We start from the raw sequence: 15,964 nt of genomic DNA, 5'->3' as shown, positions 1-15,964 counted from the left end.
TTCCTAAAAATACTCTCTGGATTCTAGAGAAACAGAAACATTATTGAAAATAATACTGATATAATATTTAGCTGACAAGGTCTAATGTTTATTTAGCTGAAATCTAGCATACAGACAGTTCACTATAATGGACTCAATTTTTAGTAGTATTTTTTAGGTTACTCCTCACCATTCCCTTAAACTTGTGAATTTATAAACATTGATTTATCTAAAGTCAAGATAGGAAGGAAACTCAGGTAACAGTGCAATAATACAAATAGGCATAATATCAATTAAAGAGTAATTGCATTCCTGCAACATACACTGGGGCAGAACACTTCAAAATAGCTCAGCCTCAGTTCAACAACCTTCCAATTGGAGCTGAGTTTGCGCCAATTGGGAAGTCTGAGAACTTAAAACTATCCAGTTACGAATACTGGATGTATGATTCTATATGCAAAAAAAAATTAATAACCCTGATTCACAACCAAAGTGGTGGAAGCAAAGACATTACTATTATTATTTCTTGCAAGAGCAAATACACTTTCAGCAACAGTACCATTGTGGTGCTTTGACACCGATTATCAGGACTACCCCTAATTTGACATCTTTTGCTTATGCAACCTCAAACTGTACTTGCTTCCCTCAGAAATGGAACTTGCCCTTTGAAGTGAGTTCCTGCACATGTATTTTCTTCACTTGTGTTGCCACATCTGTCCCCAGGATATATATGTATTATGAAAAACTGAAACAAATGTATCTCTGTTCTATGATATTACGAACAATAATAATAATATGCACTGCACTCGGTAACATGGCGCTATCATTCAAGCAACTCATCCCTGATAAAGCACTGTATAAAAAGTCAAGTTGACACAAAACTGATCTAAATGCAGAATCTCAAATGTACCCAAACTGCAGCTATAAAATTTATCCCATGCTATACTTCCCCTGATTTGGATCCCACTGAGAATTGCTTAATTAAACAGATGCCAATATTATTAGACACAAACGTTTACATGGAATAAAATAACGAAGATTTTGCTAATAAGGGACCAAAAAGTCTAAATTACTATATCTAATCATATGTACCAAAATACAGAACTGTGACATACCTATAAAATATATTATTAATTTGTTTCCTGATGTAAGCTCTTAGGCCTAAGAATTTCCCATATATTCTGTGAAGAGTAGTTTTAAGAAAATCTCTTTCCCGAGGATCTTCACTGTCAAAGAGTTCTAAAAGCTGTGGAAAAAGAAAGATACATTTTACTCAAATCTAATGCATTTTAAATCAATTTGGATTTAAAGCTTGAAGATATATTCATTTTTACCTCACCTGCAATACAAACTTCTGATCAATATATTTCTTAGCTACATTAGGTTGGAAATCTGGAGATTCTAAAAATCTTAAGAAAAATTCATAAACAAGCTGAAAAAAATCCACAAAGAAATAACATTAGTTTTTTTGATACAATATTATATTTTTGTAAGCAGTACAATTACAACTCAATTCTGACACTGTTCAAAAAGAAACTTCCTAGTTCAAGATCGTGTTATACATTATTTTTATATCACTTTACAGCGAGAGTAATACTACAATTTGGTGCAGGGAATGTATGTCATCAGGCGCTGTATTTTCTTACAGTGCTACATTCTTTAAACTGCAAAGAATTCCCAAATACTACATTCCTGAATTAATTTTACTTCATACCAATAGATACTAACATTCATGGTGTTCAGTAATACATATTTTGAAAAATCTTTTAGTTTGCGCTCACATTTTTCAAACATCTAAAGCTAGAACCTTGCCATAGATAAATAATAAAAAAAGCTTGAATAGTAACAATAATCAACTAAGGCTCACTTTAATCTTTATTATTTAATTTAAAATCATATCATAGAATCATACGGTTGGAAGGGACCTCAGGAGGTCATCTAGTCCAACCCCCTGCTCAAAGCAGGACCAATCCCCAATTTTTTGTCCCAATCCCTAAATGGCCCCATCAAGGATTGAACTCACAACCCTGGGTTTAGTAGGCCAATGCTCAAACCACATATGTTTGTACTGAAACAAGCAACACACTTTTGACCTCTAAAACCACAAAGATTGATTTTCAATGTAATTTTCTTTTCAGTTGTTTACGTATTAACATCTTTTGAAAGATTAAAACTAATAATTTCAAATTACACAATGTAATTTCAAAGACTGTCCAGCTCTTAAAATTAACTAAATGTATTTTTGACTGCAAAACAGAACTTACACTAGTGCGTTTAACGCACAGTAGGAAGACACATTGTGTAATACTATTTTGCAATAATTTAGTTACTATTTAGTCAAATAAAACGAGGAGATTGCTAATTACCTGTAGGTGAGGCCAGGCAGCTTCTAGAGTTGGTTCATCTTCCTCTGGATCAAATTCTGCCCCCGTTGGATTAGAAGATGGTGGTAATGTTCGAAACATGTTAACTGCAAACTAAAATCACATGTATCTTTAAGAACTCTAAAACAATGGAATTATTTAAAGATGCTTACTGAGATGAGGATTCTTTATAAAACAAGTATTTTAACTAATATCACAAACATTTATCATTTAAAAACTGGTACTTAATACAACAAATGCTTAACAAAAATGATTAGCTATTCAATTAAAACTTCTCTGTAGATTATAGCTCACAGAACATTTTCAAGTCGTGTTTCAAGTCTAAACATGCAGAGAGAATTCTGTTACCACTGATATATTTGAGAGCTAATGATGTTAGAGAACGTTTTACAGAGAAAGCGTTTACAAAGAACTATAAAATTAGAAGCCAGAACAATGGAGACTAAATAAATGTTCACTCATATATGCCCTGTTCCAAGAAAAATGTCCCCACTTGTTATGACAGAAAACTACCATACTATGATTAAAACGTTTACATATCTATAAATTCAAATATCCATTTCTCACAATTAGTTACATTCTGTCACCTTCCTGTTTACTATCAATCACTGGCAAATATTCTTGCCCTGAACAATTTTCAAAAGATTAGAAAGACATGAGATTCTGAATTGGTCTTGCATATTCTAACCTAAAATTTTACCTGCTCCCCCAGCTAGATTAGTAAGAATCTTAACTCAAACTCATTGTACAATTAATGGAATACAAAGTAGCAGCGTTTACTTAAGTTTCTGTAGTGAGTAAATGCCAATTTACAATGGAGAGACATCATACACTCACCAAAAATTAATGCGTTAACTTGTGGAAACTGCACAATCAGTTCATTCCTTCCACATAAGAAAGAAAAGGAAAAAGGACTCCTCCATCTCAAATGTCATCAGCCCAGGTTTTAGTGTGGACCCTACAGTGCCCAACATGTTACATGGTAATCATTTGAAGTTATAATTGTCAAGATACAGCCAGTAGCGCCAGAAAGGCTGTGTCCAGACTGATTTAAAGTCTGACTGTGAAGGACACATCAGAAAGAGGTCACATGCTGTTTCAGTTTGGCTGCCACCACATTCTCAACTGAACTTGCTCAGAAAAAGTTGGAAAAATTAAGGAAATTGGCAAGACTGCTGACATCTAGTCTGTTTCTTCAAAAGTTGTCAAACTAATTTTTCAGGTGGCTCATAGACTGCCTTCTCGATTAAATGGATTATTTCTCTTGTTATGGGGAGCTAGTGGTCTCTGCTAATCTGTGTTAGCCAAGAATGGCATGGGTTTGCTTTACAGATAGCATTCTATACATGTTTCAAAACATACAAGGTTTTGGTTTGTGACTGGTCCAACCTACTCGAGGCAGATGGGCTGTGTGGCTTTCTTGGCTCTGTTTCTGTTTCCATTTCCTTGATTTCAGCAAGGCCGCATCTGTTTGATTTTATCAAAAGAGACAGTTACCTTTTCTGTAACTGGTGTTCTTCTAGATGTGTTGCTCATGCCCATTCCATATTAGGCGTGTGCTCTAGCCACATGCACCAGTGCCGCAAGTTTTTCCCTCAGCAGTATCCGTAGGGCACCAGCTCTGGCGCCCCCTAAGGTGCTCAGTATAAGGGGCACTGCCGGCTCCCGCCACCCTCAGTTCCTTCTTGCCGGAAATGCCAACAGTGGGGAAGGAGGGCAGGTCCTGGAATGGACATAAGCAACACATCTCAAAGAACACCAGTTACGGAAAAGGTAGCTGTCTTTTTTTAACTGTCTTTGAGTGCTTGCTCATGTCCTTTCCATATTAGGTGACTCCAAAGCAGTATCCCTGGAGGTGGGAACGAGTTCACTGACGTATAGATTGCTACACAGCTCTGCTGAGTCCAGCGTTGTCCCTGGCCTGCTGTGTGATGGCATAATGAGCCATAAACGTGTGGACAGAGGACCATGTTGTGGCTCTACAGATATCCTGGATAGGGTTGTGTGACAGAAGGCCGCTGAAAACACCTGAGCTCTCATCGAGTGGGCTCTGACAATCAGTGGCGGTGGAACCCCTGCCAGGTCATAACTGGTCATTATGCACGAGATAATCCAATTGGAAATCCTGTGCGAGGACACCAGATGACGCTTCATCCTATCCGCTGTAGCGATGAAGAGGTAAGTCGATTTACGGAAAGGCTTGGTATGTTCTAAGTAAAAAGCCAAAGCCCTCCAGACATCCAGGGCATGAAGACATCTCTCTTCACTGATCTTGTGCAGTTTGGGACAAAACACTGGGAGGAAGATGTCCTGGTTCATATAGAAGATGGAGACCACCTTTGACAGGAAGGCCAGGCGGGGCTGCAACTGAACCTTATCTTTGTAGAAGACCGTGTATGGCGTTTCTGAGGTCAAGGCCTTAATTTCTGAGACCCGTCTTGCCGATGTCACCGCCACCAGGAATACAACCTTCCTTGACAGATGGGAAAGGGAGCAGGACCCCAGCAGTTCAAAGGGTGGAGGACCAAGTTAAGATCACACTGTGGAACAGGAGCCCGTACCTGCAGGAAGAGTCTCTCCAGCCCTCTCAAGAATCTGACCGTCAAGTCATGAGAACACAGTCTGTCCTTGGATCGGTGGGTGAAAAGTGGAGATGGCCGCGAGATGCATTCTAATGGAAGAGTGTGCTAGACTCTAGTTCCTTAAATGGAACAGATAGTCCAGGACCGCCTGTATGAAGGAACGCGATGGAGAGATGCCCCATTCAGACACCCAGTGGGAAAACCTTGTGCACTTCGCCAGGGTAAGTCAGTCTAGTTGAGGGCTTCCTACTTTTCAGGAGGACCTGTTGGACTTCTTCGAACAAGTCCACTCTTCTGGGTTCAGCCACGCAGCATCCATACCAAATGGCAGAGGGACCCGAGGTTGGGGTGTAAGAGCCAACCGTAGTCCAGCGACAGCAGGTCCAGCTGGTTGGGCAGGGGCCAAGGAGGAGCCGTTGACAGGCTCATGAGCGTGCCGAACCAATGCTGGTGAGTCCACGACAGGGCAATCATGAAAACCTATGCCTGGTCTCTCGATCTTTTCCAGGGCCCTGCTGATGAGTGGAATCGGAGGGAATGAGTACATCAGGCTCCCTGACCATGACAGGAGGAAAGCATCAGAGAGGGAGTCTTTTTGTTCAGACCCTGTCAAGAACAAAACCAGTGGCACTTCCTGTTCTGTCTGGTAGCGAACAGGTCCACCTGGGGAGTGCCCCACCTTTGGAAGATCATGCAGGCTACCTCTGTATGCAGCGACCACTCATGGTGAGAGGAGAAGTCTCTGCTGAGCTGGTCTGCCAGTTTATTCCTGATGCCAGGAAGGTGACAAGTTTCCAGATGCATTTTGTGGCTGATGGAGAAGTCTCAGAGTGCCAACAAGAGTGCTCCCCCTTGCCTGTTGATGTAGGACATCGAGGCTGTGTTGTCCGTCAGGACTCGTACCACCTTGCCCAACAGGTGGGCCAAGAAGACTCTGCACGCCAGCTGGACCGCTCGGAGCTCTTTGACGTTTATGTGTAACTGCACTTCCTCCAGAGACCACCTCCCCTGTGTCTGGAGGTTGCCGAGATGTGTCCCCCAGCCAAGATCAGAGGCATCCGACACCAACTCAATGGAGTGAGGAGGTTGGTCGAACGGAACCCCTTTCAGGACTGTCCCGCAGTTGGTCCACCATCTCAAAGTAGTAAGTATTGCCTGGGGAATGGTAACGATCTTTTCCAGGGGGTCTCAGGACTGGGAATAGATTGTCACCAGTCATTGTTGCAGGGGCCGCATCTGGAGCCTGGCACAGAGGACCACAGAAGTGCACACTGCCATGTGACCCAGCAGGCACAGACAGACCCTGGCTGTAGTCAAAGGGAATGCGGAGACTTCTGCAATGAGGTTCGTCGATGCATGGAACCTTTCCAGCAGCAGGAACGCTCTGGCGCAGGCAGAGTCAAGGAATGATCTGATTAACTCTATCCCCTGCACTGGCACTAATGTCGACATTTTGTCATTCACCAGTAGGCCCACAGAGCGGCACGTGGCTTGAAACACCGCGACATCCCTTCGGACTTGAGGCCTGGAGCAGCCCTTGACAAGCCAGTCGTCGACGACGGGTAGATCTGGATAAGCCGGCACCTGAGGTAAGGCGCCATCACTGACATGCACTTGGTAAACACCCTCGGTGGCGTCGCCAGGCCAAAAACTGTAAACTGGTAGTGGTGGGGCCCCACCATAAACCGGAGGACTGTGTCCTCGAAAGATCACTATATGGAAGTATGCGTCCTTCAAGTCGAGGGCGGCATACCAGTCTTCCGAATCTAGGGAGGGGATATTAGAAGCCAGAGAGGCCATGCGGAACTTTAGCTTCTGTAGGTACTTGTTGAGGTCTTGCAGATCCAGGATGGGTCCTAGAGCGCCTTTGGCCTTTCGCATTAAAAAGTATCAGGAATGGAACCACTTTTTCCTGTACTCAAGAGGAACTTCTTCCACTGCACCCAGCTGTAATAACCCCATTACCTCATGCACGAGGAGACTCTTCTGAGAGGGGTCCCTGAAGAGGGATGGGGAAGGCAGGTGGGAAGGGGGGGTAGAAAGGAACTGGAGGGTATAACCCCGTTCCACTGTGCTGAGGACCCAGCGGTCCACGTCGGGAGGAAAGGGGAAAGGCGGTTGAACAACACTGGGAAAGATGGATCCAGTGAATAGTCTGGTAGGTCGCCCTCGGGCGCACCCTCAAAACAACTGTTTGGCCCCCTGCTTATTGTGGGTCGAGCCCAACTGGGCTGAGGGGGATGGCTCGGGCGGCGCATGTAACCCTTGGCTTGTTTATGGGGCTTGTCCTGCCGAGGCAGGCTCCCCTGACCCTAAGACTGCTGTGGTTTGAACTGCTTACGCGCCGGGGCTGAGACGTAGAGACCGAGGGTTTTCAAGGTGGTGCAGGAGTTCTTGAGGCCACGCAACTTGCTGTCTGTTTGTTCTGCAAATAGGGCCCCGCCGTCGAAGGGCAAGTCTCGCAATGACTTCTGGGCGTCGGTGGACAACCCAGAAAGAAGCAGCCAAGAGACTTGCCACATGGAGATAGCGGAAGCCATGATACAGGAAGCAGCATCAGCAGCATCCAACGCCACCTGGAGGCAAGTAGAATACAGACACTGCATGCCCAGGTAGCTCGGGCATAAACAGCAGTGGGGAGACACAGCTGAGTAGAGCAGAGTGCCCTATCTGCCTGAACTCCCAGAGTATATACCCTACCCAGCTCTCTACATGTCCAAAAAGTGCCTCCCACATCTACTCTGCTATTTTTTAGCAGTGCAGTGTCCCACAGCCTCCTGTACGCTGAAGCCTTTCGCTACCAGAGGGAAAGACTCTGGCAAAGGGGAAGCAGTGGGGAGAAGCGCTGGCAGTTCTGGCAGGGGGGAGGGAGCAGGACATTGCACTGCTAAAAATAGCAGTGCAGATGCGAGAGGCACTGCTTGGGCACACAGACAGTCTTGTAGGGTTCAAGCCCTGGGGGTTCAGACATATAAGGTACTCTACTCGCCTAAGACATATCTCACCGTTTATACACTGCTATTTATATCCATGCTAGCTAGGCATGCAGTGTCTGTAGTCTGGCTGTAAATGTAGACATAGCCCTAGTAGCTTAAACAGAAGATGCGGAACCGCCCACCCACACAGTGGAGGTTCCCCTTCACTACATATATTGGAGATTAAAGTTAGTCATGTGTATCCATGTATATGATGCCAGCAGCAGTTAAACTCTTTTGGCTACTAACAAAGCCATCTAGCTGTAAAGCAACTAATCCAATTTCTATATATTCTATTTAAAAGAGGACACAACATTTTTAGTGGAAATATCTACATGTTCATTAACATTAGAATTATTCTTATCTTCTGACATCTCTGCAGCATGAAGGAATTATCTAGGGCTGTCGATTAATTGCAATTAACCTCACGTGATTAAATCAAAAAATTAATCTCTATTAAAAAAATTAATCACAATCACAGTGCACTGTTAAACAATAGATTACCCACTGAAATTTATCTATTTTGGGATGTTTTTCTACATTTTCCAATATATTGATTTCCATTACAACACAATAAAAAGTGTACATTGCTCACTTTATATTATTTTTAATACAAATATTTGCACTGTAAAAATGATAAACAAAAGAAACAGTATTTTTCAATTCATCTCATACAAGTACCATATTACAATCTCTCTATTGTGAAAGTGCAATTTACAAATGTAGCTTTTCTTTGTTACATAATTGCACTCAAAAACAATGTAAAACTTTGGAGCCTACAAGTCAACTCAGCCCTACTTTTTATTCAGCCAATCGCTAAGACAATCAAATTTCTTTACATTTACAGGAGATAATGCTGCCAGCTTCTTATTTACAATGTCATCTGAAAGTGAGAACAGGAGTTCGCATGGCACTGTTGTAGCCGGCATTTCAAGATATTTACGTGCCAGATATGTTAAACATTCATATGCCCCTTCATGCTTCGGCCACCATCCCAGAGGACATGCTTCCATGCTGATGATGCTAGTTAAAAAAATAATGCGCTATTAAATTTTGAGTGAACTTCTTGAGGAAGAAAAAGTATGTCTCCTGCTCTGTTTTACCTGCATTCTGCCATATATTTCATATTATAGCAGTCTCGGATGAAGACCCAGCACATGTTCATTTTAAGAACACTTTCACTGCAGATCTGACAAAAAGCAAGGAAGGTACCAATGTGAGATTTCTAAAGATAGCTACAGCACTTGACCCAAGGATTAAGAATTTAAAGTGCCTTCCAAAATCTGAGAGAGATGAGGTGTGGAGCATGCTTTCTGAAGTTTTAAAAGAGCAACACACTGATGCGGAAACTAGAGAACCCGAACCATCAAAAAAGAAAATTAACCTTCTGTTGGTGGCATCTAACTCAAATGATGAAAGTGAACATGCATCAATCTGCACTGCTTTGGATCATTATCAAGAAGAACCTGTCATCACCATGGAAGCATGTCTTCTGGAATGGTGGTTGAAGATGAAGGGACATATGAATCTTTAGCGCATCTGGAATGTAAATATCTTGCAATACCAGCTAAAACAGTTCCATGTGAACATCTGTTCTCACTTTCAGGTGACATTGTAAACAAGAAGCGGGCAGTATTATCACCTGCAAATGTAAACCAACTTGTTTGTCTGAGTGACTGGCTGAACAAAAAGAAAAGGAGTACTTGTGGCACCTTAGAGACTAACCAATTTATTTGAGCATAAGCTTTCGTGAGCTACAGCTCACTTCCACGGATGCATACTGTGGAAAGTATAGAAGATCTTTTATACACACAAAGCATGAAAAAATACCTCCCCCCACCCCACTCTCCTGCTGGCAATAGCTTATCTAAAGTGACCACTCGCCTTACAATGTGTATGATAATCAAGGTGGGCCATTTCCAGCACAAATCCAGGGTTTAACAAGAACGTCGGGGGTGGGGGGGGTGGGGTTAGGAAAAAACAAGGGGAAATAGGTTACCTTGCATAATGACTTAGCCACTCCCGGTCTCTATTCAAGCCTAAGTTAATTGTATCCAATTTGCAAATGAATTCCAATTCAACAGTTTCTCGCTGGAGTCTGGATTTGAAGTTTTTTTGTTGAAGAATTGCATCTTTCATGTCTGTAATCGCGTGACCAGAGAGATTGAAGTGTTCTCCGACTGGTTTATGAATGTTATAATTCTTGACATCTGATTTGTGTCCATTTATTCTTTTACATAGACACTGTCCAGTTTGACCAATGTACATGGCAGAGGGGCAGTGCTGGCACATGATGGCATATATCACATTGGTGGATGTGCAGGTGAACGAGCCTCTGATAGCGTGGCTGATGTTATTAGGCCCTGTGATGGTGTCCCCTGAATAGATATGTGGGCACAGTTGGCAACGGGCTTTGTTGCAAGGATAGGTTCCTGGGTTAGTGGTTCTGTTGTGTGGTATGTGGTTGTCGGTGAGTATTTGCTTCAGGTTGGGGGGCTGTCTGTAGGCAAGGACTGGCCTGTCTCCCAGGATTTGTGACAGTGTTGGGTCATCCTTCAGGATAGGTTGTAGATCCTTAATAATGAGTTGGAGGGGTTTTAGTTGGGGGCTGAAGGTGACGGCTAGTGGCGTTCTGTTATTTTCTTTGTTAGGCCTGTCCTGTAGTAGGAGACTTCTGGGAACTCTTCTGGCTCTATCAATCTGTTTCTTCACTTCCGCAGGTGGGTACTGTAGTTGTAAGAATGCTTGATAGAAATCTTGTAGGTGTTTGTCTCTGTCTGAGGGGTTGGAGCAAATGCGGTTGTATCGCAGAGCTTGGCTGTAGACGATGGATCGTGTGGTGTGGTCAGGGTGAAAGCTGGAGGCATGTAGGTAGGAATAGCGGTCAGTAGGTTTCCGGTATAGGGTGGTGTTTATGTGACCATTGTTTATTAGCACTGTAGTGTCCAGGAAGTGGATCTCTTGTGTGGACTGGACCAGGCTGAGGTTGAGGGTGGGATGGAAATTGTTGAAATCATGGTGGAATTCCTCAAGGGCTTCTTTTCCATGGGTCCAGATGATGAAGATGTCATCAGTATAGCGCAAGTAGAGTAGGGGCGTTAGGGGATGAGAGCTGAGGAAGCGTTGTTCTAAGTCAGCCATAAAAATGTTGGCATACTGTGGGGCCATGCGGGTACCCATAGCAGTGCCGCTGATCTAAAGGTATACATTGTCCCCAAATGTAAAATAGTTATGGGTAAGGACAAAGTCACAAAGTTCAGCCACCAGGTTAGCCGTGACATTATCAGGGACAGTGTTCTTGACGGCTTGTAGTCCATCTTTGTGTGGAATGTTGGTGTAGAGGGCTTCTACATCCATAGTGGCCAGGATGGTGTTATCAGGAAGATCACCGATGGATTGTAGTTTCCTCAGGAAGTCAGTGGTGTCTCGAAGGTAGCTGGGAGTGCTGGTAGCGTAGGGCCTGAGGAGGGAGTCTACATAGCCAGACAATCCTGCTGTCAAGGTGCCAATGCCTGAGATGATGGGGCGCCCAGGATTTCCAGGTTTATGGATCTTGGGTAGTAGATAGAATATCCCAGGTCGAGGTTCCAGTGGTGTGTCTGCGGATTTGATCTTGTGCTTTTTCAGGGAGTTTCTTGAGCAAATGCTGTAGTTTCTTTTGGTAACTCTCAGTGGGATCAGAGGGTAATGGCTTGTAGAAAGTGGTGTTGGAGAGCTGCCGAGCAGCCTCTTGTTCATATTCCAACCTAGTCATGATGACAACAGCACCTCCTTTGTCAGCCTTTGTAAGGAGAGTGATCACTTCAGATAAGCTATTGCCAGCAGGAGAGTGGGGTGGGGGGAGGTATTTTTTCATGCTTTGTGTGTATAAAAGATCTTCTACACTTTCCACAGTATGCATCCGATGAAGTGAGCTGTAGCTCACGAAAGCTTATGCTCAAATAAATTGGTTAGTCTCTAAGGTGCCACAAGTACTCCTTTTCTTTTTGCGAATACAGACTAACACGGCTGTTACTCTGAAACCTGGCTGAACAAAAAGTAGGACTGACTGGACTCATAGGCTCTAAAGTTTTACATTGTTTTATTTTTGAATGCAGTTATTTTTTTATACGTAATTCTGTATTTGTAAGTTCAACTTTCATGATAGAGACTGCATTACAGTACTTGTATGAGGTGAACTGAAAAATACTATTTCTTTTGGTTTTTACAGCACAAATATTTGTAATAAAAATAAATATAAAGTGAGCACTGTACACTTTGTATTCTGTATTGTAACTGAAATCAATATAGTTGAAAATGTAGAAAACATCCAAAAAATATTTAAACAAAATTTATTCTATTGTTTAACAGTGCAATTAGTCATGTGATTAATCACAATTCTTTTAATCGCTTGACAGCTCTAGAATTAACCCTTTGTAACCTTGAAATGTTTCACTTTTTGTTTTAAAATACTGTGCCTGAATTCTTGAAAAATCAGTATAGGTGCCTTTGATCATGAGCTATAATTTACTTATATTGTGCTATAGGTATGACTGGTGATTTAGGCATACAAGATGATAGGTTACTGCCTTGAAGCTCTTTCATCTGTCAGTCAAAGAAAGGGGATATATGCAACACAAAGAAATACCAAACTAAAAACCCTCCAAAAAACAAAAAATCAAACCCCCACTGCCTCCCCCCGCCCAAAAAAAAGAGTTACCATTTCCATTCTTCGAGATGTGTTGCTCATGTCTATTCCACAATAGGTGTGTGTGCTCGCCACGGGCACTGCTGCCGGAAGTTTTTCCCCTAGCAGTACCCGTAATGGGGGAGCGCCCCCCGCGACCCCTGGAGTGGCACCTGTCTGGCATGGTATGAGGGGAAGGGGGGCGGGATGTGGAATAGACATGAGAACACATCTCAAAGAACACCAGTTACGGAAAAGGTAACTGTCTTTTCTTCTTCGAGTGATTGCTCATGTCTATTCCACAATGGGTGATTCCGAGTTGTATCTGTTAGAGATGGGTAGGAGTTCACAAGTTCCCAGAATGGAGAACAGCCCTGCTGAACCTGGCGTCATCCCTGGTTTGGGGAATGATCGCATAGTACGAGGTGAATGTGTGAACCGAAAACCACATGGCAGCCCTACAAAATGTCCTGGATGGGGACTCAGGCCATGAAGGCAGCCGACGAGGCCTGCACCCAAGTCAACTGTGCCCTCACAATGGGTGTTAGGGGGACACCCACCAGCTCATAACAGGAACGGATGCATGAAGAGATCCAGCTGAAAAGCCACTGAGTGGAAATTGGCTGGCCCCTCGCGCACTCAGCAGAGGCGACGAACTGGTGCAAGGACTTTCTGAACAGCTTGGTCCGCTTGAGGTAGAAAGCCAGAGCCTGCCACACATTGGGCGTGTGGAGACAGTACTCCTCACTGGACGCGTGAGCCTTGGGGCAGAGGACCAGTAGAAAAACGTCCTAACCCATGTGGTAGGCGTAGACCACCTTCGGAAGGAACGCAGGGTGTGGGTGGAGCTGGACCTTGTTCTTATAGAGACCGTGTACGGTGGTTCAGAGATCACGGCCCTGAGCTCTGAGACTCGCCTGACAGACGTGATTGCAACCACCTTCCATGAGAGCACGTGGCCAGTGGTTCAAACGGGGGCCCTGTGAGACGAGCCAACACCAGGTTTAGGTCCCACCGGGACCGGGAGGTGAGGGGGAGTTCTAGAATATGAAAAAACACTGTCCAAACCCCTAAGGAACCGTCCAGTCATAGCATGGGAAAATACCGTGTGCCCTTGCACCGGTGGATGAAAGACTGATATGGCTGCCACGTGCACCTTGACTGACGAGGGCGCCAGGCCCTGGGCCCTCAGGTGGAGGAGCTAATCAAGGATAAGCTGGATCATGGTGGCCACTGGGGAGACACCCTGGTCCGCCGCCCACCTGGAACACTGGGACCACTTTGCCAAATAAGCACGGCAAGTGGAGGGCCGTCTACTTTCGAGGAGGACGCACTGAACCTGTTCTGAGCACGTCCTTTCCTCTCCACCTAACCACTGAGCAGCCACGCCGTGAGGTGAAGAGCCGCTAGGTTGGGATGGAGGAGGCGGCCCTGCTCCTGAGAGAGCAGGTCCGGGCGGAGCGGCAATGGCCATGGTAGAGCAACTGCCAGGCCCAGGAGAATCCCGTAACAATGCTGCCTGGGCCATGCCGGGGCAATCAGGAGGACACGGGCCTTGTCCATCTTTATCTTCTCCAGGACCCTGCTGATTAGAGGGAACAGGGGAAAGGCGTAGAGAAGCCAGCCTGACCAGGACAGGAGAAAGACATCGGAGATAGCGCCCCTCCCCAGGCCCCCGGGAGCAGAATTGGGGACATTGCCGGTTCTGCCGAGTTGTGAATAGGTCCACCTGGGGAGTTCCCCACCTTCAGAAGACCCGGTAGGCCACTTCTGGGTGGAGGGACCACTCGTGTTGCGAGGAAAAGTCCCTGCTCAAGAGATCCACCCTCTCATTCCAGGCGCCCAGTAGGTGGAAGGCCTTCAGGTGGATGTCGTGGGCTATACAGAAGTCCCACAGTCTGAGAGCTTCGTGGCAGAGGGCAGAGGATCGGGACCCACGTTACCTGCTGATATAGAACATCGAGGCCGTGTTGTCCATGATGACCCTGACTACATTGCCCTCCAGGTGCGTGCGGAAGGCCATACACGCCAGCTGCACTGCCCTGAGCTCCTTGACGTTGATATGTAGGGTCAGATCTTGGGCCGAACACAGGTCTTGGGTTTGAAAGTTGCCCACATGGGCCCCCCAACCCAAGTCCAAAGCATCGGACACCAGCTCCAAAGACGGGGCCCTGTCCCTGAACAGGACCCCTTGGAGCATGTTGTTTGGGGCGGACCACCACCATAGGGAGGTGATCACAGAGTCCGGCACGGTGAGGACCTTGTACATCCTGTCCGTGGCCTTGGAGAACTTTGAGGACAACCAGAGTTGGAGGGGCTTCATCCTGAATCTGGCGTGACAGACCACGTATGTGCACGCCGACATGTGACTCGAGCTGCAAGCAAACCCTGGTTGTTCTCACTGGGAACCTTGTGACCGAGTCAATGAGACCTTTCAGGGTCTCAAATCTGTCTGGCAGGAGAGAGGTACTGGCCGACGCTGCATCCAAAAGTGCCCCGATAAACTCTATGCAGGAAGGGAAGAAGGAGGATCCTGGGAACTACAGGCCAGTCAGTCTCACCTCAGTCCCCGGAAAAATCATGGAGCAGGTCCTCAAGGAATCGATCCTGAAGCACTTACACGAGAGGAAAGTGATCAGGAACAGTCAGCATGGATTCACCAAGGGAAGGTCATGCCTGACTAATCTAATCGCCTTCTATGATGAGATTACTGGTTCTGTGGATGAAGAGAAAGCAGTGGATGTATTGTTTCTTGACTTTAGCAAAGCTTTTGACACAGTCTCCCACAGTATTCTTTCCAGCAAGTTAAAGAAGTATGGGCTGGATGAATGCACTATAAGGTGGGTAGAAAGTTGGCTAGATTGTCGGGCTCAACGGGTAGTGATCAATGGCTCCATGTCTAGTTGGCAGCCGGTATCAAGTGGAGTGCCCAAGGGTCAGTCCTGGGGCCGGTTTTGTTCCATATCTTCATAAATGATCTGGAGGATGGTGTGGACTGCACTCTCAGCAAATTTGCGGATGATACTAACCTAGGAGGAGTGGTAGATACGCTGGAGGACAGGGATAAGATATAGAGGGACCTAGACAAATTGGAGGATTGGGCCAAAAGAAATCTGATGAGGTTCAACAAGGATAAGTGCAGGGTCCTGCACTTAGGACGGAAGAACCCAATGCATCGCTACAGACTAGGGACCGAATGGCTAGGCAGCAGTTCTGCAGAAAAGGACCTAGTGGTGACAGTGGACGAGAAGCTGGATATGAGTCAGCAGTGTGCCCTTGTTGCCAAGAAGGCCAATGGCATTTTGGGATGTATAAGTAGGGGCATAGCCAGCAGACCGAGGGACGTGATCGTTCCCCTCTATTCGACATTGGTGAGGC

At 45.3% G+C, this 15,964-nt stretch overlaps 1 protein-coding gene and 1 long non-coding RNA gene across 6 annotated transcripts in view; one reads left to right on the top strand and one right to left on the bottom strand.

Moving 5' to 3' along the window:
- PPP2R5C (protein phosphatase 2 regulatory subunit B'gamma) overlaps positions 1 to 15,964 on the bottom strand; it is a 194,267-nt gene that overhangs the window by 74,005 nt on the left and 104,298 nt on the right. For 3 of the 4 annotated variants that reach the window (XM_077819371.1, XM_077819374.1, XM_077819373.1), the window contains 3 exons: positions 2,346 to 2,456; positions 1,319 to 1,411; positions 1,095 to 1,225 (listed from right to left, as the gene is read on the bottom strand). In XM_077819371.1, the coding sequence (XP_077675497.1) occupies positions 1,095 to 1,225; positions 1,319 to 1,411; positions 2,346 to 2,456 (335 nt within the window). The remainder of the gene's footprint in view (positions 1 to 1,094; positions 1,226 to 1,318; positions 1,412 to 2,345; positions 2,457 to 15,964) is intronic. The other variant, XM_077819372.1, reaches the window with a different exon arrangement.
- Positions 5,634 to 7,507, top strand: LOC144266146 (uncharacterized). Of its 2 annotated transcripts, XR_013346433.1 has the most exons (4): positions 5,634 to 6,089; positions 6,173 to 6,289; positions 6,413 to 6,534; positions 7,381 to 7,507. It is a non-coding gene; the product is annotated as an uncharacterized LOC144266146 (long non-coding RNA). The 2 variants fall into 2 exon arrangements; XR_013346432.1 differs by having other exon boundaries at positions 5,634 to 6,289.

This window comes from Eretmochelys imbricata, chromosome 6, assembly GCF_965152235.1.
Source record: "Eretmochelys imbricata isolate rEreImb1 chromosome 6, rEreImb1.hap1, whole genome shotgun sequence".
NCBI classification, from domain to species: domain Eukaryota; kingdom Metazoa; phylum Chordata; order Testudines; family Cheloniidae; genus Eretmochelys; species Eretmochelys imbricata.
Note: the sequence above shows the minus strand (reverse complement) of the source record. Positions and strands in the feature narration are given on the sequence as shown.